General features: G+C 38.7%; 2 protein-coding genes across 3 annotated transcripts in view; both read right to left on the bottom strand.

Annotated features, from left to right (window-relative positions):
• Positions 1-3,726: 3,726 nt before the first annotated feature.
• On the bottom strand, positions 3,727-17,546 carry TCEANC (transcription elongation factor A N-terminal and central domain containing). Its single transcript, XM_064646631.1, is given in 3 exon segments — positions 3,727-5,019; positions 5,021-5,547; positions 17,419-17,546. Coding segments are annotated over 2 exon segments (1,083 nt in total). The 5' UTR covers positions 5,540-5,547; positions 17,419-17,546; the 3' UTR covers positions 3,727-4,455.
• A 7,610-nt stretch (positions 17,547-25,156) lies between these two features.
• Positions 25,157-27,113, bottom strand: part of EGFL6 (EGF like domain multiple 6) — a 37,055-nt gene continuing 35,098 nt past the window's right edge. For both annotated transcript variants that reach the window (XM_064646629.1, XM_064646630.1), the window contains one exon: positions 25,157-26,251. In XM_064646629.1, the coding sequence (XP_064502699.1) occupies positions 26,156-26,251 (96 nt within the window). In that variant the 3' untranslated portion in view covers positions 25,157-26,155. The remainder of the gene's footprint in view (positions 26,252-27,113) is intronic.

The following is a 27,113-nucleotide window of genomic DNA, read 5'->3' as shown; positions in this document are numbered from 1 at the left end:
AGGCTCCTTGATCTTTGAGTGCAATTTCTGTTTAAGACTTCATTGCTACTGCTAAATCACAGGATGCAAGAAGCAGTTGAATTGACAGCATCTCTGGAAAACCCAATGAAAACAAATACAGACTTTAGCCTTATTCAGCATACATTTGTCCTATGTTTTTTGTGGATCACCTCTAATGTCACACTCCTTTTTGGAGTAGCACCATGGACAAGCTAAACATCATACCAAAACTAATTGTCTATGCTTAAAAAAGTTAAGAGATCTTTTTACCACCTGGAATAAATTGAAATGAGGCAACTTCAACAGAAGAATCTCAGTTTTCTTTTATCCTTGTTGCTGGACCCTGTACTCCCTGTACTCCAGTGATCTACACACTCCTGCTGGTACATACACTGTGTAGTTGCAAGTTGACTTTTTAGAGACATTTTGAGACGAAGCATACAATCTTATCCAGTCCAATATTTTAAGCCTGCACAGTTACACAATCTGGGTAGGGACAATATAACCTGTTGACAAACTGTGCCCTGGAGCAGTACTTTGCTTAGTGAAACTATGACCACACCTACTTAAGAGCAATGCTTCACTTGAATGACCATCTCTCATACTTGGCACTTTACATCTGTAGACTATTCTCATATGTAGCAGTACATGCTGCCACACATGACATTTGGCTTCTACTAAATATTTCAAGTAACAAGCATCAGATACAAATACAGATGAAAACATGGCCAAATTGGTAAAGAACTGTATGAGGTAAAAATAACCAAAAGCATAAGATGATCAAGAAAGTAATACAATAATTTAGGATTTTGTATAGTTTCACTAACTGTGATGTGAAGTTGTGGCAGCATGTTTATCAGCATGAACTAAGCATAAAGTGAAACCGAACCTAGATCAGCTTTTTCACCGGCCCCGGAACAACAAAGCCTCGTTTCCTAGAGATTTGTGTCCTCGGCATACTTAATACAGTGCAGTTCACTCTTCCTGTCCCCCAATACTTTCTGCTCTATTCTGTCACTATTCCCAGATGTCCTCCTTGTCCCAGACTACCATCTGAGCAAGTGGGAGAGTATTTTTTTGCCTGGTTTTTAGGTAATACTTAAAACTATGTGTGCGTTGCACCATCAGCCAGCAGCTTAGACTAGGTAACTCCTGAGTAAAGGTTAAGGGCTCTGTCTCTTTCAACAGGAATAGAAATTCTTTTCATGATTACTGGATTTCACAAAATTTACCAAATATATTATCATCTTTTAATGTCTAGTTTTAACTGGACTTGCTACAAAGCCAGCTCTCAGGTTCTTCAATTGTCATTGGGAAGGAAAACAATGGAAAAATGCCTGCTCACAATGTATTACCACAGAAAACTACTTTAAAATGCTGAGTTTACAACTGCAAGGGTACAAGTACTTGCCCTAAGAGTTCTGACTGTTCTCAGCTTGTAACAGAATAAAGTTAAGGTACAGTTTTAAAGAGGCGCGGTTATAATCCATTTTATTACTATTTGTAGTTATTAACCTTATGGTCTCTATACCATAATCTGCAACTGCAGTTGCTAGTAATTGGATTTTATTATTCACACATCTTAAAAGATAAGATCAAGATATGAAAGGCTAAAACCAAATGACTCTCTTGCTGCTGCTGGCATGGCTCACTCAGATCACAGTGAGGCAGGCTTGCTTAGGGATCTAAAAGTTTTAAGATATCTGATGTTTGCACACTTGCTGTTTACCTGCTCAGTAAATATGGATCATAGATATAGCTTAGCACTACATATTTAGGGATGAGCAGTTCAAAAGAAAATTATGTTATATATTATGTCACAAATGTAGTCAGTGTTACAGCTATAAATTTTACCCTTGAAATATATTCTGTCAAAAACACTGTCCATGCCTTGTAACATTTCCCGTTGGCAAGATAAAACTTGGATGAGCTCTACATTACTGGAATGGCTTCAAAACCAACTGCAGGCAGAAATTATTTATAAGTGTCTGTTATTCACAGCTAAAATAGTCTTCTGCTACACGGTGTTCTGACACAGCACAGTACTGGCGTACAGCTCTCAACAGGACCATGACCTCCAAAATGACTCCACACAACAATGCTGTGCCTACTGTGAACCAGTCACACAGAAGTGTTTGCCTTCCTGCAGTTTCATTGAAAGCTAAGAATAATACTTTACACAGAAGTACTCCCACTTAAACAAGCAGGACTACTTGTAACCAACAATTCCAGCACACAGGTAAGGGCTGGGAAGGAAGGGCAGATATTCACTGATTGGTTACACAGTTGAACACCAGGGGTCTGGCGTAAAGCTTTAATATATATTTTACATCAGTGCAATTCCCCTAGAATGCACATTTTCACATGATAAAAATCTTAAGTAATACCACAGTAAATCACAACATTGAAAGTTAACTGTTAATACTCCACTGAATGGAAAGATTTTTCTTCTTTTTTTTTTTTTTAGTAGAATATTTTAAGTGTCTCTTCTTAACAGGTTACACAACATTTTCCCCATATACAGATAAAAGGCCTGTCTCTTAGTCCTGGCTGGCTTTTAGTTCACCAACAGCTATTTTCTCATCTCATGTCCCTAACTCCTTTCTCTGGCAGGTCATGTGGCTGGAGAGCTCCAGGGCAGTGTCTCAGCCCAGAGGAGCTGACCAGCCCCAGCTGTGTCAGAGCCAGACGGGTGCAGGAACCAGCCTCAACTCCTCCAGCCAATACTCACCACATTTTCCTGCTCTGCTGATGCATTTTAGCCTTGAACCGAAAAATGCCTGTTGTGCATTTGTAAGAGACAAAGGGCTATTACTTAAGTAAGAAGAATGCGGGATGATTTTTTTTAAAATAAATAAATGCTTATAGTATACAATCAGTGAACATCCTGTTGATGCTGGAACAAAAATATGTATAAAAACTTTAGCTATTAGATTTCCTTCTATTCATTGTTTCTGATTAACCAGAAATCACAATATAAAAACATTAATTTTCTCAGTTCAGGCCAGATGTCCCAATTCCAGAGACGATATCCACTCAGAAACTGATTAATGCCTATTAATTTCATGCCTTTATAACAAAGATAAATTCAATAATATATTTACATAATTTTTTGAAATAATCCATTCTCTGATCCTGCATTAATTTCTTAACAGTTGCAGGACACATCACCTTATTTTGTAAATCTGGACTGCATACTGATAGACTGTCACAGGTCCTGTTTTCTTTCCAACAGCTATAAAAAGCTAAAGCAGGATGTCATTCCTGTTTTCATTTGCTAGCTGTTTTCTCCCCCCTTACATTCTATTTTTTGTTTCTTTTCCTGTTAGAAATTACCTCTCAAACCAACTTAATAATTTAACACTTACTTGCAAAAAGTGATCTAATTAAGGAGTGAATCCATGCTGAACACTCTGCAATGCAGGCGAGTATGTGAACTGCAGTTTTGGAAACAGTTTTGTTTACTGTAAATGAAACTTAGGTTCTGTGAAAGAACTCCTGCTGAATATAACAAAATTTCCAAATACTCAGCCCCTTGAGAAAAAAAATGCAGCACTCGGAATATTTTTAATGGATTTACTAGTGAATATTTCACTCTCAGATATAGCGTAACCATGTCACAATTTTTTTCCCTCTACTCTTTTATTTCTTTACATATGTACATTACTTAAAACCACATAGATTTATTGAGTCATCCTCAAAAATACATTAGCAGTTTTTTAAAACTTTAATTTTAAAACTTTAATTTTCCTTGCTACGGTCCGACAGAATATGAAAACATAAAATAAAATTACATGCGTCCACTTCTTCATCCTGTACTCATGATCTTGCACCTTTTAGTGACAGCATCTACATAGTATCAATACAGAATTTAAAGTTATAAGTTTCAACAGAGGCACTCTGAGGAGAATGAGAAGTCCGACTGGGAGAGATTTCAAGCGTGGAGGGACATTTACAGAGCTTAAATGGACTGTTAACTTATTGGACTGACTGTTATTCCCCAGTTCATCACTGGGTTTGCATCAAGTTTAATGTACCCCAATATTATTCCCCTTTGTCCCTCAGATTTTCCCGCCAAAAGTTGTTTACCACCTTGTTCTCCCCTGCTTTCCCACTCCTCTGTCACTGATCGGTTGAGGTTTGCCGCAGTGCAGAGTGAGCTACCATTGGTCCTTTCCCCTGGATACCCAGAAGTTACACCCACCTTTCCCCTGTCTCCCAGTCCTGTCTTACCCTGAGTTGTCAGTCCCATGCTCCTCCCCAGTTCTGAATCCTCCCCTCAGATTTACCCTATATAAGTCCCTGTGTTCTCTCAATAAATCGGCATTGCACCCAGACCCTCAGCTGCGTCTGAGCCCTTTGTGTGGTGCCGCGTCCCTATCCCTTTTTCCCTCGGGCCATGGCAGCACTCTCTTATATCGATGTTTGCAAACCACTTATTAAGAAGGGATAGTGTTACAAACAAATCCATCTGCTGTGATACCACTGCTCTCCACATGCATTACAAACAGCGTAAGTCAACATTTGTTCATCTGGATTCGTGTTTCGCACCCAACCTGGAAGAAAGAGAGTTCCTCTGGCGATCATAGTGACAGTGCAATCAAATTTTTCACAGCGCCTACACTTTATTTTGTTTGTCTGTGTGCCATTAATAACTTGTGGAAGCTGATGTTCCTGAACAGATGATTCTGTGTACAGAGCCCTGAGCTGTTTCAGTTCATCGCTGGCCATTTCCATCACTGTCATCTCAGCAAAAGCCTTTGGGCTCAAAGTCCCTGTAAAAAGGTTTTGTTTCAAGTGGCAATTTTTAGGGTTCTTCAGGTTAAAGATTTTACTTCTGATGCAATTTTTATATTTTTTGTCATTTTTAGCATGAAGAGCAAAAATATGTTTTTCAATTTCTTTAGATAACTGTAGCCATTTAACAGTTTCTTCTTCATCTTTGGCAGAACCAATCAAAGCTTTATATAGAAGATCTGTACATTTATACCTAAGAGCTCTCATCGGGTCCTGATGGCAGACTTGCTCCATTAACAACAGATTTAGAATCTTCATTAACAATGTGTTGCTCCTCAAAAGAAGAAGGCTGATTCATACTGCCTTCTGCATTGTTACATACCACATTTGTAACAGTTTGTGATGGGACCAAAAAGCTGGAACTAGTACCAGCTATTGCCTCCTCCTGATATGGTCCTTCAGACAGCAACTGCTCTCTAGGAGCCCTACTGCAATGCCCAATTTCCTCTCTCACATACGCAGAAAATGACTGTCTAACTTGCATTGACCGAACACAGTTATTCTTGTAAAGTGCTTTCCACCTTGATAATAACTGCTTTGCTTTGTTTTTCAACCGTCCTGAAGGGCAGCTCTTGAGTACTCTGTATACAGCCTTGGTAACTTCTGTCCCCTGAAGATATTCTACAATCATATCAACATCTTCAAGTTCTTTAAGATGATCCTCAATATCTTGAAAATTGTTCTCAGACAGCAGTTGTTCAATACAACGGGTTCTGTGTACAATATTTTTCCAATCAGACATTTTTAAACCTGAAACAAAAAAATATTATCATATTTACTGCATTTATGGCATTAATTCATCTTCTGTATTTTCACACAAGGTTTTCTTTTTCATTTCATGCTATTTTACACTATTTTATTTATATACATTACTGGGTTTGCCACCATTTTCTTGAAATTGTGTACAGAAGAATTAATGAAGCAAATGCAAAACGCAGAGGAGCCCAGCTCCTGGAAAAATGCAAATGCTAGTCTAACTCATTCCAGAAAGATACTATCAGACAGGAGAGCCCAGAGGGACTTCTGCTGGGGTAGTCAAGTGACTACAAATGAACTCAGTGTAAGGCACAATGACACAGAATAATAGAAAAATCAAAGTGGGTCCAAAACCTTCACATTGTAAGGTGCTTTTCTTTGGGGGGGGGGGGGGGGATTACAAGTTTAGTTGGTTTTGGGGGGTTTGGTTTTATAAATTAGTCATTCCTGTAACCATATATTAAGTTAAATTTTTTTTTCACAAATTCTTATAACAAATGCTGAGATGTTTGGCTATCTGTGGTTTTGTTTCAATGAAATCTGCAAGTTTCCACTTGGTTTCTCATAAGAAATCCTTTAGATAAATTCAAATATACAGGATTTGGCATTAGAAGACTGACTTGGAATAGGGAGCAGTGTGTATCATAGCTACGTTTTCCACAAATTTATTTGGTTTTGCCACTGTATGTTGTAGCCTGTGCAATGGAATTACTGATAAGTGCAGAAAATAGACACATGCATTAAGAATGACCCAGGAAACATACAAAGTTAGAAAGTTTAAGAAAATTTGCACAGTCACATTGTTTTAGTTAAAATTTTAAGTTCTATAGCAGACAGATGAGATACCTGTGAATTGTGATTTTTTCATTTCACACTTTTTCCTCAAGCCTTTGTTACTTCAAAAGAATAAAATTAACCAGCTAATGAGGACTTGGCATCTGACCAAAAGTTACTGACCTAAATGAGTTTTTCAAGCACCTAATGGAGATGCCAGAGTTTTCAGGCTTTTGGAGTACTTTTTTGTCACCATAACTTGATATTAGGGATTTCTTCAATTAGTGAACAGCAAGTAGGTGAACACGTTGTATTGGGAGCTGCAAAGTGAAGTTTTGGGGTTACTCTGCAGAAAGTCTAAGTGAACTGACATAAATCAGTGAAAGTTAAGCCCAAAACACCATTCTGGTTCCTACATGATCCTCAACTTTTCACTTGCTATGCTATATCTCTTCTAAAAATTTCTCTTTATAGGTGTTATCAGAGAAACAATTCAGAATAGTAAACTTCTAACTGATGTCCCCACTGCTGCCTTTCTCTTGCTAGTTCTGGCTTCATATTACAGTTGGATTATCAGGATAGGGAAGCTCAGAAACAGTGACACCAGCAAAACAGTTTTGAAACAATGACATCTACCAATTTTGAAAATTCTTAAAACTTAAAGACACATCCCTCTATTTTCTTACAGCTGTAGCATTATTAAAGCGTGCTCCCATATATGCCAGTGTGTAAAGGAAAACCAAATGGTGTTTTCAGAATGCCAAGTCTCATGGCTTGAATAAAATTTCCTTTTGATTCCTTTGCCTCAACCCCTTTGACCAACAAAATGCTCAGTGCATTGTTATTGTAAATTTACACACAAAAATATGTTGATGTTACTAATGCTATTCTTCTACTTGCTGAAAAGGAGAATTAAATGTAGAATGCAGAAATGGATGGTGTGTTAACATTGTGTTCCTCTTTTCTGCAGTTAGTCCTCTAAATTTATGCACAAAACCACTGTTTTGTCTGAAATTGCATACTTCCTGATTCTACTCCAGAAAAAGTCATTTGCTTGATAGAGGCAAGGCTAACTACACATGTCCATATGTAAAGGAGCTCATAAGCAGGGTTCTTGCAGCATCACTGTTTCCATGATGAAAACTCCTGAGGATGGAGTTAGAGGAGGCACAAGGGATACAGCTGGGGAATGCTCTGTTGCTCTCTATGACCACCAGTCCAGATAATTAATTTTCTGCATGATAGAAATAAGTTCAAACTTCAGGTTTAAACTTCAGAGCCTCAGAACTCCACAAAAGAAAAGGACAGAGAGCACAAGACTTCACTTGTTTCTATAATCCTGAACCACAGACCAACCCAACCTCCACAGTGAATGCTCTGAACATTCACTTAACCTGTATTTGAACAGTGCATTCTTGTCTAACATTTTGAAGTCCTGGAAAAGGCCAGTAATGGCTATTACAGAAACTGTTTTATTACTCAGGAATTTTCAAACCAGAGAAATAGGATGCAGTTTTCAAATACTTAAATTGAACCCTGTGCCTCATCATACTGAAAAGCACATGTAAGTCCATCCTTTCCTCTGTTCTGATGCAGGAACACACAGAGACTGTCAGTGGAAAGAGGTGCTTTCTCACGTACGGCTGCCCTCACTAAGCAGGACAGTTTTCTGTCTCCAGAACACTAAGTAGCTGACATTAGAAAATGATTATCTGCTGATTTAATGGTTTTCGTGCAATCTGGGGCAGAGTTGGTGAGACAGTCCTATGTTTGACCAGTATGGTTGTCCTATAACTTAGAATCAATTCTGATTCTTCCAACATACTCCAAACGTAATTTTCTTCAGTTCTTGTACCTATGTATATATTGTATTACACTCACACACCATAAAACACACTTATCCAAATGCAAGATGATTTCATGAACTCTCAATATGTAGCATACAGGACTATGGACACACAAAGAAATTACCACACACAAAGTACTCTGCCAATTATCTGTCCGTGTATATACTTTTACCCTGTGACAAAGGTGAAGTATTTTGATCTTTCATTGAGGACTGTGCTTCATAGAAAGTTTCCTCTCTAACATTGCAGGGTGAAGATCTGTAAGTAAGAAATGGTGCATGGAGTCCATGGATACCCCCTGCTTCATGGCAGTGGTCCTTGCTCATGGTTATCTACCTGACCCTCGGAAGCCCACCAGGGTGGCAAGGTTCTACCTAAGGACATTTACACTAAGGCAATAGATTAAATTATGAGATTAGCTCAGTTGGTTAGAACACGGTGCTAATAACACCAAGGTTGCAGGTTTGATCCCCATATGGGCCATTCACTTAAAAGCTGGACTTGATGGTCCTTGTGGGTCCCTTCCAATTTAGAATATTCTGTGATTAGAAATTTTAAATCTTCTCAGTCACGCATTGACCTTTTCAAGTTTAAGCATCATTACATTCCAGTTCATAAATATTCTAGCAGGAGTTAAATAAACAAACTGAAAACAGAATAGGGACTATTCTATGAATAATTATTTTAAAATAATTTTGGAAATTAAACCACCTAACAGACTATTCACATTTAAGTCAAAACAATCACTTCTAAGGGAACGCTTCCCTCAACATGTACATCTTTATATGAGGTAGGACTGAGTGACTCCCTTCAAACTTACTAACCAAAGCTGGGTAAAAGTAACAGAAAAAGTAAGTAATCAAAAATATGACAAGAACAGAACTAAATCCATAATTAAATATTGCAATGGAGAGGGATATGCACTGGTAACTGGCAGAAGCACAAGAAAGAGCCAGCAGAGAAACAATTGAATAAAGGTAAATAATCAATGACACCAGAGAGATTTCTGCAGGGAAAATATTCTTGGAACAGCCCTGGCTTTGTGGTGTGTACCTAGTTTGCAAAAGATTTTAAGATCCTTCAAGATGAAAAGCAATATATACTTCTGAAGTATATATTACACTAACTAATCAAGTATAAATTTCATCTCTGTTTCCAAATTAAAAGGAACTGTGCTGAAAAAAAAAAAAGTTGTTTGTGCATTTGTTGCCCTATAAATCAAGGAAGGACTGGACTTATCACCAAGGTTGAGACAGACCATTGTTTATGCAATCAGAAATTAAACAGAGACTCCTGAACTTATAAGGAACATATAAGGTAATCAAATGGTTGATCTTTACCATTCAAAGGATGAAGCAAAGGTCAATACTGCTGGGAATCCTGTGTACCATTTCATGTTAAGTCTGAATCAAGCACCAATTCTGCTTTTCTAATCAAGGCACAACATGATTATGTCAAACAACTGTAGAAAACATGTTCTTCACATTCTTATAGGGAGAAATAAGAAATCACTGAAGCTGTGGTAATACTGCGGTGTATTTTCTAGTGGGAACCCAAGTATAGCAAGAGTGAGTTCTTTCCCACTGAAACTCTTGTTCCTTGAACTCTGATGTTTCTGTTACAAATCAGATAGAACAAACAGTAAGTTGGGAGAAGCCTCAAAACCATCTGAAGAGAAATCAAGTGTTTCACAGAAACCAAGCTGGAATTCCAAATGGAAAATTATTTTACCACCTGAGGGAGCTGTAGCATAGAAAACCCATGGAATCTTGTGAAATGTGCATAATGAGAAACTCCAGTCTGTGAAGAAAAAAAAAAAAACAATTTCCCTATGACCTTTAGGAGACTTCACATTTTTACGGTATCTATTTGCCAAATTTTGGCAAAAAACCCCCTGTAGAATCCATAGGTACTAGGATACAGACAGGAGGGAAAGGGTGCACCCTTATCCAGCCCTTGTCCTTTACATTGCTCTTTCATTTGACTTTTTTAAATTTAGAGTTTGACTGCTTTTCTACCTGATTTACTGCAATTTGACAAATGCTGCTGAGCAAATATTTATAAAATTAACTGAATTGTACTCAGTCAGCACTGTTCTGCTGTCTTCCTAATTCCAAGGGACAAAAAAATCCAAGAAAGACCATTTTCTTTCTTAAGTTATGAAATGAATCATGGGCCTTTGTTCAGGTAAAGATGTAAGAAAGAATAAATGTGTCACAATTTTGTGCAGTACAATACAAACATTCTCATCCCTACCACAACTACACAAGGCATTTCACTTAAGCAATGCATAGAATCACATAATCAGAGAATGGTTTGGGTTGGAAGCGACCTAGACGTCATCTAGTTTCAGGCCCCCTGCCATGGGCAGGGATACTATTTACTAGACCATGTTGCTCAGAGCCCCATCCTGGCCTTGGACACTCCCAGGGATGGGGCATCCACTACTTCTCTGGGCAACTTGTTCCAGTGCCTGACCACCCTCTGAGTAAAGACTGTTGCCTTCACTCCCTCACAGAAGGCCACCAGACTGGTCAGGCATGACTTGCCATTAGTAAAACCGTGCTGGCTACCTCGAATTACCTCCTTGTCTTTTATGTCCCTTAGCATATCTTCTGGGAGGATCTTGACAGGAACAGAAGTGAGGTTCACTGGTCTGTAGTTCCCTGGATCTTTCTTTCTCCCCTTTTTAAAAATGGGAGTGATGTTTCCATTTTTCCAGTCACCGGGGACTTCACCTGACCACTGTGGCTTTCCAAATATGCATGAGAACATCTGTTTGAATTCCAAGAGTATATTGAAGGTTACAAGGTAGAGATTGGCTCATATTTACAATAAGACTCTGTAATGCCATGCTGATGAAGCACTTTCTTGCCAAATCATTAAGAGTTTTCACTCTGACTGCACAGTATAATGAGTCACTTGTGTGTACAAGAATAAATAATGACAATCAATAAAAATCTTCTAAGTCAGTTTGCTCCCAAAAACCAAAAAAAAAAGATTAGGCTACCTCAGGTTTAAAATATGGCCATCCTGTAATAATGCGAAGTTGAATCAGAACATTTTTAAACAGTATAATGACTAAATAGGAGTAAAACAAAAAACCAAACAAAAAAAACCCCCAGCCTGAGATGCTGCTAAATGCAAAGTCAGTCCCTGGTAAAAACACTGGCCTCTACAAAATCATTTGGGGTAAAAGCCTTGTCTTTGCACCTTATCCGGTGCAAAGCCATAGCCTATTTTGTCTTAGCACAGATAACCCTGAAAAACCAAGACAAACTCAGAGTGCATCCAAGCAAATGGGTATGAATGTCTTGGAAGGGTGAACGCCAGTTGTCCCTCATCCCAACCTCAGAAGAAAATCCAAACCACAGCCAATATGAGGATCAGAAGTCAAGTACTCCTAATGGCATAATAAATTTTCTGAAAAAAATCTGGTTAATGCTATAGCAGAGATGATGCATAGGACAGTCCTGGAAACACCGGCTTACTTTGGGCAACCTAAATTTCATATAAACAATAAAAATTATCAAATGTTATTTTAAACTCAAGAGTCTAAGCAGAAATCAGAGAATTCTCACAGCCAGCTTCCAGACCCAAAAACATTCCTTCATCCTATCTGCAGTGGGAGAGTAGATTTCAAAGATGTCACCAAGAAACCATTTACTGGGGCTTTTATTTTATCTTGGCAAAAATCAGAGCTCTTCCTGCCTCTCAGCAGGACTGCCTCCCACCTCTAAAAATTCTGAACTAGACAGAAAATCATCTTCAAAGAATAGCCACATGAATAAAGCTAAGTTAATACAATAAGAACTGAGGCAACACAACAGTATAATTGCAAGCTGTCTGTGACCACAGACACCTCATTGATCAAGAAGAGTCACCTCTCAGTCACAGATCCAGGGGCAGTGGAGTGCACAGCACTAAGGAGAAATAGCTTTGTTCTGTATCTTCTACATCAGTGACTGCTTCAACTACAGTGCTCTTAACTAATCTGGAGCTGTACTGTCTCTGTCACGTGTTTCTCTCACCGAAATCACTCTCCCACAGCTTTCTTCCTAAAAGGGGGAATTTGCAGGGAGAAATGGCAGAGTGCATCACATTCATGTGAAGATGTACACAGTAGCCTCTTTTACAAGGCAAATTCTGATTTGGAGTTGCTTCTCCCAGAACCCCCATTTTTAATTAAAATAGAATTCTTATTTTCTTAAAAAAAAAAAAAAGAAAAAGATAAAACAATCAATAGAGTGCATAATGAAATTCTCAAGCCTCAGGGATCAGTTCCAAAACTAGAGCTGTCAGCACATTTTTCTAATAAGATCAAACAAACATGCATGGATTTAATGAGATAGGAAAAGCTGTTGTCCTTACCAGACTGCTTAGCCACTGGCTTCCTTGGACATCAGCCAGAGCTCAGGAAAAGGCTCAAAATATTACAGCTACACCAGAGGAATAACACCCTCGCTTGTTTCACAGCAGAAATTATTAGATGAGGAAAATTCTTTATCAACTGAACAGCTGCAGCTGTTTTGAGTTCTAGGACATTCAGCTGATGTTAGAGTGGACACACACATCCCAGCAGAGACTTTACCTTTCTAATGACTTCTTTTAATAACTTAGTTTAGAATGAAATTGAGTCTCCCTAGAAGATATTTTAGCTTTTCCTATATTCTGTCTGCCTTAATCATGTGAAGTCTTGTACTGAATTAAGTAGGTAACTAGTTGAAACCCTGAAAATCTTAAAAGTAATGCATTATTCCACTGAATCTTTATTTCTATTGATATGGTTGATCTTTTTAATAAAATACTTTTAAGGAGTTAAAAATTACTAAATTTACTTTTAACAAGTTACAGATTACAAGTATCGAGTGGAGTCACTAGCTAATCTCTTCCACAATAGGACAGCTATACATACTCACAATTCATTCTAATACATTCTGACTCAGTATGGCAATAATAAAATGTAAATAGAGTTCTGAGAGATTTTTCATCAAGTTTCATTGGAAATTATGTATAAATAATGTGTGCTTCTATTTGCTTTAAAATTTGCACCATTTTACATAAAGAAACACTTGCATGGTTTCTCTAATCTACAACCAGATCATTTTTCAGTATTCACTAACTTTATTCTCATCCCATTTCCTAGTTTGGGCACAAGGTCACAGAAATGTTCCATTGGGTTATCTGTTTTTTCAAATTTTCATTGCAAAGACTTATCACAGCTGGCAGAGAAATCCCTTTTCTCTCAGCCTCTTTCTAGGGCTTGTCAGTATAAGGTACTAGCTGGGGCTTCAAGCAAGTCAAAAGTCAGGCTTTTGACACACAGGGTACATTTTCTAAACATGAACTTCCACTGTGGCTACAAGTGACAAATACACATCAGAAGAGTGTTGAATGAAACTAGATGACTCAGACATGAATTAATGTTACCTAGCTATGGTAAAGAGACAGATTGTGACAGATGCATTTTGCACTAATTAAGCTGACTTGCTACGGTGCAGTTTATCACAGGGTTCAGGCTTTTTGTGTGGTTGCACACAATTTTTCAAAAATCATATAATAATTTTTGTGATTATAAATTAACAGTCTCCTGCAAACTAAAGAGTATAGCTTATCATCTGGACCAAAAACTCAAGCTTGTTAGAAATACATCTAGCATTTTTCCAACATGCCTCTATCATGAAGGCAAAACTTAAGCTGGGACAAGCAAAAAATGATAATACCATTCCTGTAGCATCACCTGCCTCAGTACCCAACCAAAACTTCACTGTGTGAAAAAGTTTCCTTGCAATTTGTGAAATAAGTGCTTCATTTCCTAACATTCATGTTTTTACAATAGTAACAGATTTTAAAACAAAAAATAATTATTATCGTTAAATCCGGCAGACCATATGAACAATATTTCACTATTTTCCCACAGCAAGAGGATGCTATAAACATTCCTCCTCACTCAAGAAATCTACCTGGCAATAGAAATATGATCTAAGCAGCTTTGTGTCATTGTTTACTAATTAACTACTTTTATTCAATATAGCTTAGTCTCCTAAACTGTTCATCTGGATGGATGCAAATGTTCATATCCATATTTCACAGAATCACAGAATATGCTGAGTTGGAAGGGACCCACAAGGATCATCCAGTACAACCCTTAGCCCCGCACAGGACCATCCCCAAAAGTCACATCCTGTGCCCAAGAGTATTGACCAAATGCTTCTTGAACTCTGTCAGGCTTGGTGCTGTGACCACTTCCCAGGGGAGCCTGTTCCTGTGCCCAACCACCCTCTGGGTGAGGAACCTTTCTCTAATATCCAACCTAAACCTCCCCTGACACAACTTCAGACCATTCCCTCAGGTCCTGTCACTGGTTGCCACAGAGAAGAGATCAGTGCCTGCCCCTCCTCTGCCCCTCATGAGAAAGTTGTAGACTGCAATGAGGTCTCCCCTCAATCTCCTCCAGACAAACCAGCCAAAGAATTTCAGGAAGGCTGTGACATCTTCAAAGTGGAAGCTGGTTTCTTCAACATACATTAAACATATTGCCTTATACAGGTAACAGTTCACGAAGTGTGTGCATGCTCTCTCTGCATCTGAACACCACTGGGATTGTATCAGACATCTGGTCTGCTCCCTCTACTCAATGTCTGCATAAAAGAAGCATTCATAACAATGTCCTCCAAACACTGGGAAATCATAATTCAGAATTCCCAATACACTGAGATTGGCTTATACACTATATTGCTTTTAGAAGTAAAAAACTGGGAACTGTTCTGTATTTCTTTTAAGGCTGTGAGCCTCTAGTGTTGCCATCTTTCCACCACAGACAAAATCACTAAGAGTTTACTTTTCTGGAAAAAAAAAAAATCAGAGTTTTACATGTTCTATTGTAACTGTAGAAGACAGACAATCCTTTCCCTGTTTATCCATAATGATGTTACCTCTCATGTTCATGCTTGGCATTAGAGTTTAGATATTTCTCCACTATTTTGTATCTTCCTCTGGAATTTCTTGTTTGGTTAGAATTAACAGCATTAATTTTTTAAACCTACTGAAGTACATGTTGCGAAGTGCAGGTTTAACACTGGCTTTTAAGTGGCAGTGTATCCACCTATTTTTCAGTCCTAAAAAATATTGCTTATATCCTCTTGCAGATGTCCAGGTTGTCTGAAACCTGCACAACCTCAACCTAAATGAAACTTTCCTAAGGTGGATCTCATATCCTCCTTTCAGTGAGCTTTTGCACTGGCACAAAAGTCCAACAAAACAGATTGGCTTGAACTTAGGAGCCTAAATAAACAAGTAAAAATGTACTTAAGACATATCTATCCAAAGTGTATTTTTTCACTTAATACTTTAGAAAGAAAATATGAATGATTTTTGAGAGAAACAAGCAATTCTTTCTCTTGAATACATTTCCTTGACAAAATGGCTTTAAAGATTATTTTTATATAGAGCTAGCAAGGACTTCAATTTTAGCACACTACGAGCAAAAGTAAGTGTTGAGTCTCCAATGCCTTTTTATGGATAACTGTGCTGACAAATTCAGATAAAAATGGAACATGTAAATAATAAAAACATGCTTTATGAACTTCTGTGAGCTTTTCATCATTTTTCAGATGAACAAAGACATTTTATTGCTTTAATGTTCAATTTTTAGTTAAGCATCAGCTCTATACTATTTCTATTGCCACTCCATTGCCAGGGCCATACTTAGATTAGATATCACTTTATTGTTCTTTTATAGGATTTCCACTGAAAATTTATATAATTTTTCCTTCAAAAACAAATCCTTTGCATGCAGAAGAGAACCTATGTTCCTGACCCCTCTACAGAGGTAGTGTGTGATATAATCAAAAGGTATTTGTAAGATATTATTAGTGTCCGCTAAAATTCTTTCTGCTATAATATGAATAATTAGATATGAAAGTACATAATTTCAGTCTTGATCAAGACACCTGATGTTCTGGTTGAAATTATGTGAAATACACTTGAAATGAAGAGCGGGTTTATATATTTAACTATTAAATGTACTACACTGAAAAGTGTGAAGTCTCCAATTCCCTTCTATACTTATGCCCAGCATATGTCTTATCTCAAGACATCAATGCTGCATAGCGACCAACATAACAAATACATAAAAATTCCCATAACAGTACTATTATTGCATTTTTCAAGGTCAGCCGCTTCTGTAGAGTGGATTTATAGACACTTTTGATATATATCAGAAGGATAATACCACCAGCAGGGAGCAGCAGCCCAGTATGTACTTGTCAGGAAGCAGCTGAAGCCAGCCGCAGTGACACCTTGCCTGGCCGAGGTTTGGGGTCGGACTCATGGCACCAGCAGCTGAGCAATGCCGCCGTAACCCTCATCTTGGTCACTGGCCCAAGAAACTTGGTGGGGACCAGCTTGCAAATCTACCAGCAGTTGCCCCCATACAACGGGTGGGCCAGTGCACACAGTAACTGATCCAGGATACCACTAACTCTGTGGTTTTTCTCCAAATCCTTCATTAAAACTTCACAGAATCACAGAATCAATTAGGTTGTAAAAGACCTCTCAGATCATCCAGCCCAACCTTGCCACCTTGCCAACTAGACTTGAATGCCACGTCCAGTCCTTCCTTAAACACCTGCAGGGATGGTGACTCCACCACCTCCAGGGGCTGTCCATTCCAATGTCTAATCACCCCGTGAAGACATTCTTCCTAATGTCCAACCTAAACCTTCCCCGGCTCCTCATGCCCGTTCCTGCTAAACATCCTCGGACCCGTCTAGCTGGAGTTTGACTGTCTTGCTTGGGGCTGTCTTGCTCGGAGGCGAAACACCGCCCCTCCTCGGATCCCTGGCATGGCGCGGGCACAGGAGGAAAAGCAACCACGGCCCTACCTACCGAACCCCGCTTCCCAGGGCGCTGTTACCGCTGTTCCCCGCTCGGGCCAGCGGGGCTTGGGAGGGCAAACCGCTGTTCCCCGTGCTGCTGAAGGGCAAACCGCAGTTCCCCGGGGTGCTGAAGGGCAAACCGCAGTTCCCCGTGCTGTTGAAGGCCAAACCGGCGCTGGGGAGCAGCGGGACGGCTCGTGGCTCCTGGGGCTCCCCCGCGCGCCTCACCCCCACCGCCAGGGCACGGGGCGGTGGCTCCCCGGACATCACCGAGGAGGGGAAGCCGCACTCCCGCTACCCCCGGCCAAACACACAGCCCTGCCCCCGCGCCTCCCGTGCCCCGGCAGCGGGGCCGGCGCCCTCACCTCCGCAGGCGGCGCCTGCCGCCGGCCTCCTGCTCCGCCGCCATGTCCGCGGGCGGGCGGCTGCGCGCTGGCCCCGGCAGTGCCGCAGCGCCGCCGGACTCCGGGCTCGGGAGGCCCCGCTGTGGGCGGGGAGCTGGCGCGGGAGGTGCCCCCGGGCAGAGAGGCCACGTCCTGAAATAGTGTGGCCAGACGACCAGGGAAGTGTTTGTCCCTCTGTACTCGGCACTGCTGAGGCCGCACCTCGAGTGGTGCGTCCGCATCTCAAGTGCTGTCCAGTTCTGGGCGCCTCAACTCAGGAAGGACATTGAGGTGCTAAAAAGAGTCCAGAGAGGGGTAATGGAGCTGGTGAAGAGTCTGGACCACAAGTCTTATAAGGAGCTGGGGTTGTTTAGCCTGGAGAGGAGGAGGCTGAGCAGAGACGTTACTGCTCTCTACAACTACCTGAAAGGAGGTTGCAGCCTGGATGAGGGGTTGCCTCTTATCCCAAGCAACCAAGTGATAGGATGTCATAATCTTAAGCTTCATCAGGGGAGGTTTAGGTTGAACATGAGGAAGAGTTTCTTTACAGAAATGGCAGTTAGATGCTGGAATGGACTGCCCAGGGAGGTACTGGAGTTACCGTTCCAGGAGGTGTTTAAGCAAAGACTGGACTTGGCACTTAGTGCCATGGTCTAATTGGCATGGTGGTGTTCCGTCAGTCATAGGTTGGACTTGATGATCTCATGAATCTGTGATTCTGTTGTCAGAGGGCTGTGGTGGGTGGGGGGTGTATTCAGTGGGGTCTCCAATGCTGTCCTCCAGGGCTGCCACAGGGTGAAAGCATTCTGGAGAGGGCAACAGGTGCAGAAATAACTTGCTTTCACGAGCAGCCTCACCTGTGAGTGCACAGCTTCCGTGGAGACTGCCAGCATGTTTTGGTCATGGGACTGGCATCTGACATGGCCATGGGCTGAAAGGGGCACCACAATGCTGCCCTGGGGCCCCTGTGCAGAGCATGGCCTTCCTCCAGTGCCCATCTCTGTGGTGAAGGGAGCCCCGCCATGCTCCCCTTAGCCCTGAGATGAATGAAAAATAGGTGGTATTCATGTGATTTTAAACATTAACCTCAGTCATGACATGGTCCTTTTTAAGCAAACACAGCTTGGGAAAGGCAGTGCGACACACCAGGTGAGTATCAGACCTAAGGCTAATGGAGAGCAGAAAAAAACATTGTAAAACTTCTCTTTTTCAACATGGTACTGTACTGCTTTAGGTATAATCAGCTCATCTTTTGGATGACACATGGAGCTGTGCACAGGGTTAAACAAAAAAACTATTATAAAACTTAACACAGTTGCAGCTTTTGGATATAATGAAGTGTGATGGAGATATCAGATTATGCGTCAACATCTAAAATTTGATGTGTTTTAGTCGAAGCAAAGGTATTTGTCATTGCTTTCCTCTTTCACATATGTTTTACATAGGTGTTCAGAATGATTAATACTTACAGAATTTTGGCTCTACAGCAAATGTACAGGTAATGCTGGGGTTTATTCTCAGATGCAGTATGTTTTTTTAATACATGTTTTTTAAAGTCAGTATGTTTTTTTAATACATGTTTTGGGGTTTATTCACTAATGAGACCTGTGTTGCCCTCTGCTGTCAGTAATATGACTTTACCTACCTGAACTTGACAATATGTTTCAGCAAGAATATTGTATACTGCAGACATATCTCTTTTTCCCTATTTTCACATAATGAACATCACCAGTTCTAATCACAAAGGAAAAAAAAAGCCACGCATTGTTGTATAGGATGTAAAAAATCACAAATTGCTTAATTTATTAAATTATTGTACTGAATTAGGTCATCAGTGCTCATTACTGAGTGGTCTCAAACCTTTCCTTGCTAGTGATGCAGTGAGTACATTTTACACTGATAGCTGAAGAACCCAAAAAAGTGCTAATTCTGTTTAATACTTAACTCGCAATGTGTTTGTGCCAAGGTCACAAATTTATCTCTGATTGAAGGCGTGGTGCAATGGCTAGCCCTGACTAGCTAGAGGCCACTGTTACAGCCAGGCTTCCTTTTTGCCTTGTCTTTGTGACTCACACAGCAACAAAGTGTGGGACAAAATCTATCCCCAAGAGTTTTATGAAACAAGAGATGAAGAATTTGAAACATGACATGAAGCATGTTCAGAAATGGCACACTAACATACTAGCAGAAAAGGATCAGAACCTTCCACGTCCAAATATGGAGTGTCATCCAATGGTCTATCTTAAATATTTTGAAGTATTTATGCAGCATTCATATGTCATGAACTCAGCAGCAACTATCATTGCAATATTCAAGAGTTAGCAGTTTAGTTTCAGTTTGGGGCTCCCAGGATAGAGCTCTTGAATGATAGCTTTCTTTAGTCTTTCTCTATTTGTATGGTTGTGAGCACAGTACATATAGGATTCTTCATGCCCTCAGCTGGAAATGCCTTGCCTACTGCAAAGGCACAGAGCTCCCTTGGCAGGAAGGCACAAAAAGGAATGTGACTTGTTCCTCGTGATTAGCCCTCCTTTGAGCAGGGATCAAAGTGGAGGGTGTCCCTCTTGGAGGTGTGTTCCTCACTCAAAGAATTGCTCGGGCATCGCCATTAAATGTTCTTTGATCTAAGGAATAAGGGATCATTATTCCAGTTTCCCATTTATAGAACAGATCCAATGGTGTTTTCTCAATTCCCTATGAAGTAAACCAAATCAAAACAAAAATAGAATTAAAATTATATGCTCATTAAATTCATACATATGTGTATATGTGTGTAAGGATATATATGTACATCTTTGTGTTTGCATGGTTTAACAGGATAATATCAGTGGTACTCTAACAGTGACAACTTCCTTGAGACTTCAGTACTGGCAGTGATAAATATCTGCTTCTCTAAAAACATAGGCTTCTATTCAACAGAGTGAGATATTCTGCCAGCTGATAAAGTATTAAATATCCACAGAACTAGTTGGAAAAATGTTGGTCAATGTCTGTCATAAGGTTCCTGTAAAGAATAATATGTTTCAAATAAGCTTCCATATTTTTTTTCCCTGAAACAATGGTTCTATTTAAAGAAAAAAATCAAAAAAAAGTGCTTGGCTATTATTTATTCATAAAATTACTGTTTATATTTTTATTTTATTTTAAAAATTATGTCATATCATGTCATAACAGGACCCAGGACATTCATTTCATGGTTCACCACTGTAGTTCTTTCTGGAGACCTTTCTTCAGTTTAAGGTTTATTCGTTTGAAGGTGGTTATTGTGCCAATAAGTCTGAATTTATACTGATTTTAGAACTCCCAGAAAAAAAAGCCCAAGTCTATCTATGATATAGGAATATGATTCAGTTCATGAAAAGGGTCCCTACCTTTCTGCTAGCAAGTGAGGAAAAATATAATGTGAACACTACGAGGTGAATGATAATGAAATGAAATTAAATGTTTTAAACAGTCATCTGTTCCTCCATCCTTAATGATACATGGAAGAGAATCCTACACAAATGTTGTGTCCATAGGCTATGAAAGTCCAAGATTTGGGCCATACTTTGGGACTTGGACAGATTTCATTCTGTGAGAGTACCTCCCATCACAGCATTTGGAGTGTGTTGATTCACACAAAGTATAATGTCTTGGGTGGCTGTTCATTTCTAGAGTCACTTCACGTGTTTAGGCTCCGATCCAGTTCTGAGAGGGAGATGGAAGAGACCCTGAATTTTCTCAGTCTGGCATTGAGCTGATGCTGCTTATGTGTGATCAGATAAAACCTTCAACACCGAGCAGTGGATGACCTTGGCAGTAGTGCTGCTCAGCTCTCCTGGTACGGCTGTCCATGCTGTTTACTTCCATGTCCTGAGATCCCTGTGCATTTTCTGTAACACTGGAACGTCCTGAACTTAGAGAGGATTATGAGGATGATGCATATAAAGTTAACTGAGTAGCGTTAATGAGACATTTCCCATGTGTTTCCCGGCTCTTCCTCCTGGCAGGAATACCACTATGTGGTGGGGGTATCATGCCACTAGGAAGACCTGAAACTGCATTGCCAGGAGTATCTGTGAAGAAATTCTGCCAGAGTCAGTGGAGTGTTACAAAGCCATCTGAGTAACTTGCTTAGTTAAGTACTGCAGAGTAATTCACTTGAGAGAAATTGAGGTAAACATCCATGTCTCTCCGTGTCTCCTTTTCTGCTATGCATACACAGTGAACCAATCTGATGTTAGCTAGTGAAATATGAATTTGTTGTGACAGCCCTGGGGTTCTTTACATACACACAGTGCCCTTGAAATAGTAACTAAATGTTAAAGAACAGAGCTCTTAAACTATGATGAACATGATTTAAATCCATTGGCGCTTCTCCTGAAGGAACCAGCAAGCAGATCAACTACAAAGTGCCCCTGTATGACATGGTGGACAGCAATGTCAGTACAGGAAATATGGGACAAATACATGGGAAATGGATCTGGACATGGGACATTTACGTGCTTGATGTGCTTTTTTTTGTCTTTTTCAGTGCAAGTGAGCATTCCAAAGGAAAATACAGTCATTCTCAAATCATTTTCCTTAGAGGTATAAGCTAATTCGGAGCCATGGACTACATCTATGATATAAAGAAGATTATTTATTCCTATTCCATTACTTTGCAGTGATCTACAGTTAATTTTCATATCCAATTTGCTTGCACAGTCATTCAGTATCACAAGATTCTTTGCAGACACCTTTCAGTTTGACTGTTTGAACCATAAAGGCAAACATTATTATCTTGCTATTCCCACTCTGACACACATTTTCAATAGTGCACATAGTCAGGCCATTCTACAAGTCCCCTTTACCTTTAGAAAAGGTGACTTTTAACATTCTGGAAGTTTCAAAGAAGAGAAAGAAAATTAGGACTGCCATACATTTACATCCTGAGTAGGAAGATGATGTTAATGAGTAACTCACTGTTAGTGAACATGTGGCTTTCTTGAGTACAGTATATGTTCTAGCACTTTTAAAATCAGCTGTGAACATTACTGAGTTTAGAATAAAATTAGTGCTTGAGGGGAGAATAGTTTTTTTGTGGGTGAATTTGAAGTATATTGTTTCTGATTACTTTATGGCATGTACTTATAAAAGTTTTTTATCAGTATTTTGTACCATTTCATCATGTTTGTGACTTCCTTTTTTTATGGTACTAATATAATTGTAAATTGAGTAATTTTTCAGGTGGGAAGACAAATCCTAATGCAGTACACAAAAATACCATGTATCAAATATAGCAAGAAAATATAACACTGCAGTGAATTAAAACACAGAGATTATGATGACTGTAATAACCTGCAGTGAATAAAAATCCAGAGATTTAATGTTAAACTGCTATCAACCTGAACTTAAGGCCAGATTCTGATCGCCTGCTTTACGTGCCTAAGTCTGATTTACTGACTCTACACCAGAGGTGTCCAGTTCAGCAAGCAGATTTTGGGCATCAAAAATGTTCCCTGATGTTCCCTGAAGTTCCCTGATGTTCCCTGTATAGCCAGAATAAAGCAATGGAGCAGGGCAGTCAGGTCTGGAAGATTTCAACTGCCTGAATGAGCTGCTAACTTTGCTATTGTCTGTCTACAGAACAATAGCAGAAAATTAATAGTAGAAAATTAAACATACCAACAAAAAAAATGGGGCTTTTGCGAGTGAACTGCCTCCTGGGAATGATTCTTGGAGCATTTTGACTCCCAAGTTCTGCCTGGGAATCATTTGAGGAAGAGCTTGGACTTGGGCCCTGTTAGACCATGTCTGGGGAGCTATTCAGTGATCCTGCGCACCATCCAACTTGTTGGAGAAGCACCATCTTTTCATGGAAGTAAAAAGAAGTATATGAAGAAAAAAGGATTAAATGCTGTTTTGAAGCAAGTCTAGGGAAATATTCTATCAGCATCAAATACACTTTTTTTGTAATATATTGTATTATTCTACATAATATTTAGCTTTGAAATATTTCCCTTTCATTTGAAATGAATTAATAAAACACTCTAAATGTGGGATTTAAGTTAGCTTTAGTCTGAGAATCTAGAAAGATCACTTTTAAAATGATTTCTCAATTATGTCTGAAGAGAAGTTTTTTCTCAGGACTCTATTTGAAATAGAAATTGGTATAATGCATTACAGAAATGTTGAGAAATTGAGAGATTTTCAGATTGAGTATTGGGCTACTCCCTAAAAGAAAAAAAAATTTAAAAATCACTGAATCCCTGTAGGCTGAATATTCCCCAGCTAAATATTTCCCAAATAAAAATTAATCATCAATGTTCTCTCTGCAGTTCTGTTATGTGCTCTTCCTGAGGAGGGTCAGAGAGACTGTATGTTTAACTTGGTTGAAATCAAATTTTACGGTCAGGTATTTGAGAGGTTAATAACTATCAAAATTAGAAATTCATTTCTATTAAAAATCTTTTGCTGTGATGAGCTTTAATGTAACAGTTACCCATATGACCAAATAAATTATTATTCACACTTTCTTGTTATTTAGCTTTTCATTAATATATTGTTATGAATTTCAACATTTCCAGTACATGCATGATTCTATAATTAACAATATAGCAATTATGAAGTAAATATAAACTCTTTTTTAAATACATAAAAATAACATCTAATAGCTGGAAAATGTTTTTAAGTTTCTTTCAATTGCAGGTTAAAAGAACATGCCTCTGCATTTCCATGTATTCATTGTTGACAAAATGTCTCCATTAGTTCTTTTTTCATTTGAAAAAGCGTTGATTCAAACCTTTTGTTACAACATTCAAGATTAAGTGATCACATCTGTTGAGTAGCTTTTGAAGGATGTAGTATAGATTTTGGTAATTAGCTAGAAGCTCTTTTTTTCCCATTAACTTGTAGGCAGAGTACTGTTTCCAAAGTGAATAAGTAGATTTATCAGACCTAAAAGTTACAAATTATGTTATCAAAGTTCAAGCCACTTGATTATAGCACGCATGTAACATTCTCAAATACTACCAATGCAGTTTCCTTGCTGTCTAAAATAATCAAGCAGATAATGGATTTCACATTTCACAGTAATGGAAAACTGTCAGGAACATTTTGAGGCATTAATGGCTGTAGGCTTAATATGCCCTTTAACTGTTTTCAACTGAAGGAGAAACATGTAGCTTTTGCCCTGAGCAGTTCCATCTTTGGACTGAATGTTGCAAACAATAGCAGTTAATTTGGTGATGCGCTGATGTGGTTTATGTGAATGTCTATACAGAATGGATTTATTAGGGTGCTTCTGCAGAAGCTGTCTTTGAATTTATTCACAACAAAAAAAGGTTTCACTTTTTCTACTCAGATCTTATTATGCTAGATTATTATTTTTATTATTTGGTATGATGCAAACGATCTTGTATATGACAGTCCTTTCCAAACGAGAAACAATTTCTGCATCTACTACAGAAAGAATTGCGGCAGCTATTCCAGTTTGTACTGATCTGTGCAAATAATTTTCTTACTTGTTCTCACCTCTGTGGCGTAAAGTAGGCTGCAGTCCAGATCTTTTGTTCCTGAAGGTCAGTACCTAATGTGAAGTTTCTTAAATGTTAATAATGGTCATTGTTTTTGCTCTTCTTTTCTGTACCAGTTGGTAACATCATCTGTTAATGATGAATATTAAATGCTTATAAAACTATAAAGGGATGATTTCTAAACAATGATTTGTGTGACTCAAAGACAGTGATGACAAACAAGGTATTTTACATGCTTTATTGGTAATGAAAATATTCCTCAAAGGCGTGGATCCACTTAAAACTTGCTTAGCTCCATAAAGAAGGAAATAAAGCTCCTCACTTTCTTCCTGCTTGTTCAGTAGGTGGAATATTTACCTGATGTCTATGACAAATTATTTGTCAATAAAATTGCCTTATTAAAGTTTAGGGCTTGACATGCTTCAAAGACCACAGACCCAGAGGGGTAAAAAAATTTGGGAGGAAGGGTGTGCTACTGCAGGAAGTCCAAGATAAGAAGAAACTAACAAAGCCAGCTCAGCACAGCTCAGTAATAATAGAATAGTAAACACTGAAGACCACCAGGTCACCCAAGATAAGAAGCCAGCTCAGCAATAGTAGACTAGTAAACACTGAATATATATTAGATAAGTAGAATATATCAAGATTAACAGTATATAAATAGTGGTCATCTTTTCTCCTTGGTGTGCTAACTTTGTGGCTTTGCCACCTAGCACCCATTTGCACAAATATAAAATAAACAAATACATCAGCTCTGTGTGTGATTGGCTTACTGCACACCAGGTGATGAACCCTGATTTTTGGTACAACATACGCACTAAGTAAGAAGTTAAAATTATGTCACCAGAAGTAGCAACATCCTCTTAAATACTGCTTTATGTTCTTGTGAAATAGAAGACTTAAGAATAGAGAAGAACTTTAGGAAATAAAAGCATGTAGAATTTATAAAAAAAATAGACAAATAATACTTTAGAAACCCTGACCTTGAATTATAAAATACAGTAGTGTGACACTCAAAGCATGTATTAGAATTAGAATGACTCATAAAAAAGAGTACTCTGCACCTTGCATTTTTCCATTTGCATTGTTGCGTTAAGTTCAAGGCACAGTTTTATAGTTTTGTTTTGGTTTTTTTTTTTATAAAGAAAAGGATACAAAAATACACTACTGAAAAGGCAAATATGAAAAATAAGATTAAATCCGGTATACTCAAATGTCCATTGTCAGGTATCTTCTGGGCATAGACCAGAAATTAGTATAACATTGTCCACTCCAATTTCTCCAGTTTTTCCCTTCCCACGTTCTGATTCAAAAGTGACCTGTCACAAAAAAAGACATGTATTAGCAGGGAAAATATAGATTATCCGAACATTTAGCAACTCTTAATGTTAATTAATTATGAGTCTGTATCTGAGGAATATTTTTCACAATACAGGACTTAATGACTTAAATCCTTGCTGTTTTTAGAGCTTCCATGTATTATTGGAACTATATTTAAAATCCTCTGTGCAGATTTACAATACCAAGTGGATTACTTTAATATGATTATTTATTTTCATTGTACAACGAAAATGCAAATTGAGTGAAATCCTCTTATAATAATGTAGTTTTATCACAGTATGCGATGTTAATGCACTTCATTTATTGAAGACATTGCAACTGTTCATTTTCAATCTATTTGGATCCTCGGGTTTTTTGTGTATATACTATATATATTTACTCTCATGTGTATTCAGTGTAGTATGTATACAAAATAGAGAGAGGAGGTTCATTTTTATGAATAGGATGTCTGGGGTTTTATTTTATAGTCTGTTTCTGATTTATGTGAGGGCTTTTCTACATCATTCCAGCTGTGCAAAGGACCTTGAAAGGGCTCACATTTCCTTTATACTCACAGTAATCAATTATACAGTAGAAGCCTTTGCACAGCACTGAAAACATTCAGTCACATAAATGGAAAGCAGGCCCCAGAATTTCAAGGAGAAACTTTCTGAAGTCCTGAATGAGACAGTTTTCAGGCATACACCAGTGCACAGTATTCCCTGTTGATTGGTATGTCCTGCTTCTGAGGTGATTGCCCACCCTTGATTATGCATGATGTCTCCTTTTGCTCTAATGGTTTAGCTTAGTGTGGTTTGAGAGCATCCTCTTCTATGAAAGAGAAATTTTCATTTTTCCAGG

This window comes from Pseudopipra pipra, chromosome 2 (assembly GCF_036250125.1).
Source record: "Pseudopipra pipra isolate bDixPip1 chromosome 2, bDixPip1.hap1, whole genome shotgun sequence".
In the NCBI taxonomy this organism is placed as follows: Eukaryota; Metazoa; Chordata; class Aves; order Passeriformes; family Pipridae; genus Pseudopipra; species Pseudopipra pipra.
The sequence above is the reverse complement of the archived record's forward strand: the minus strand, read 5'-3'. Positions and strand labels throughout refer to the sequence as shown.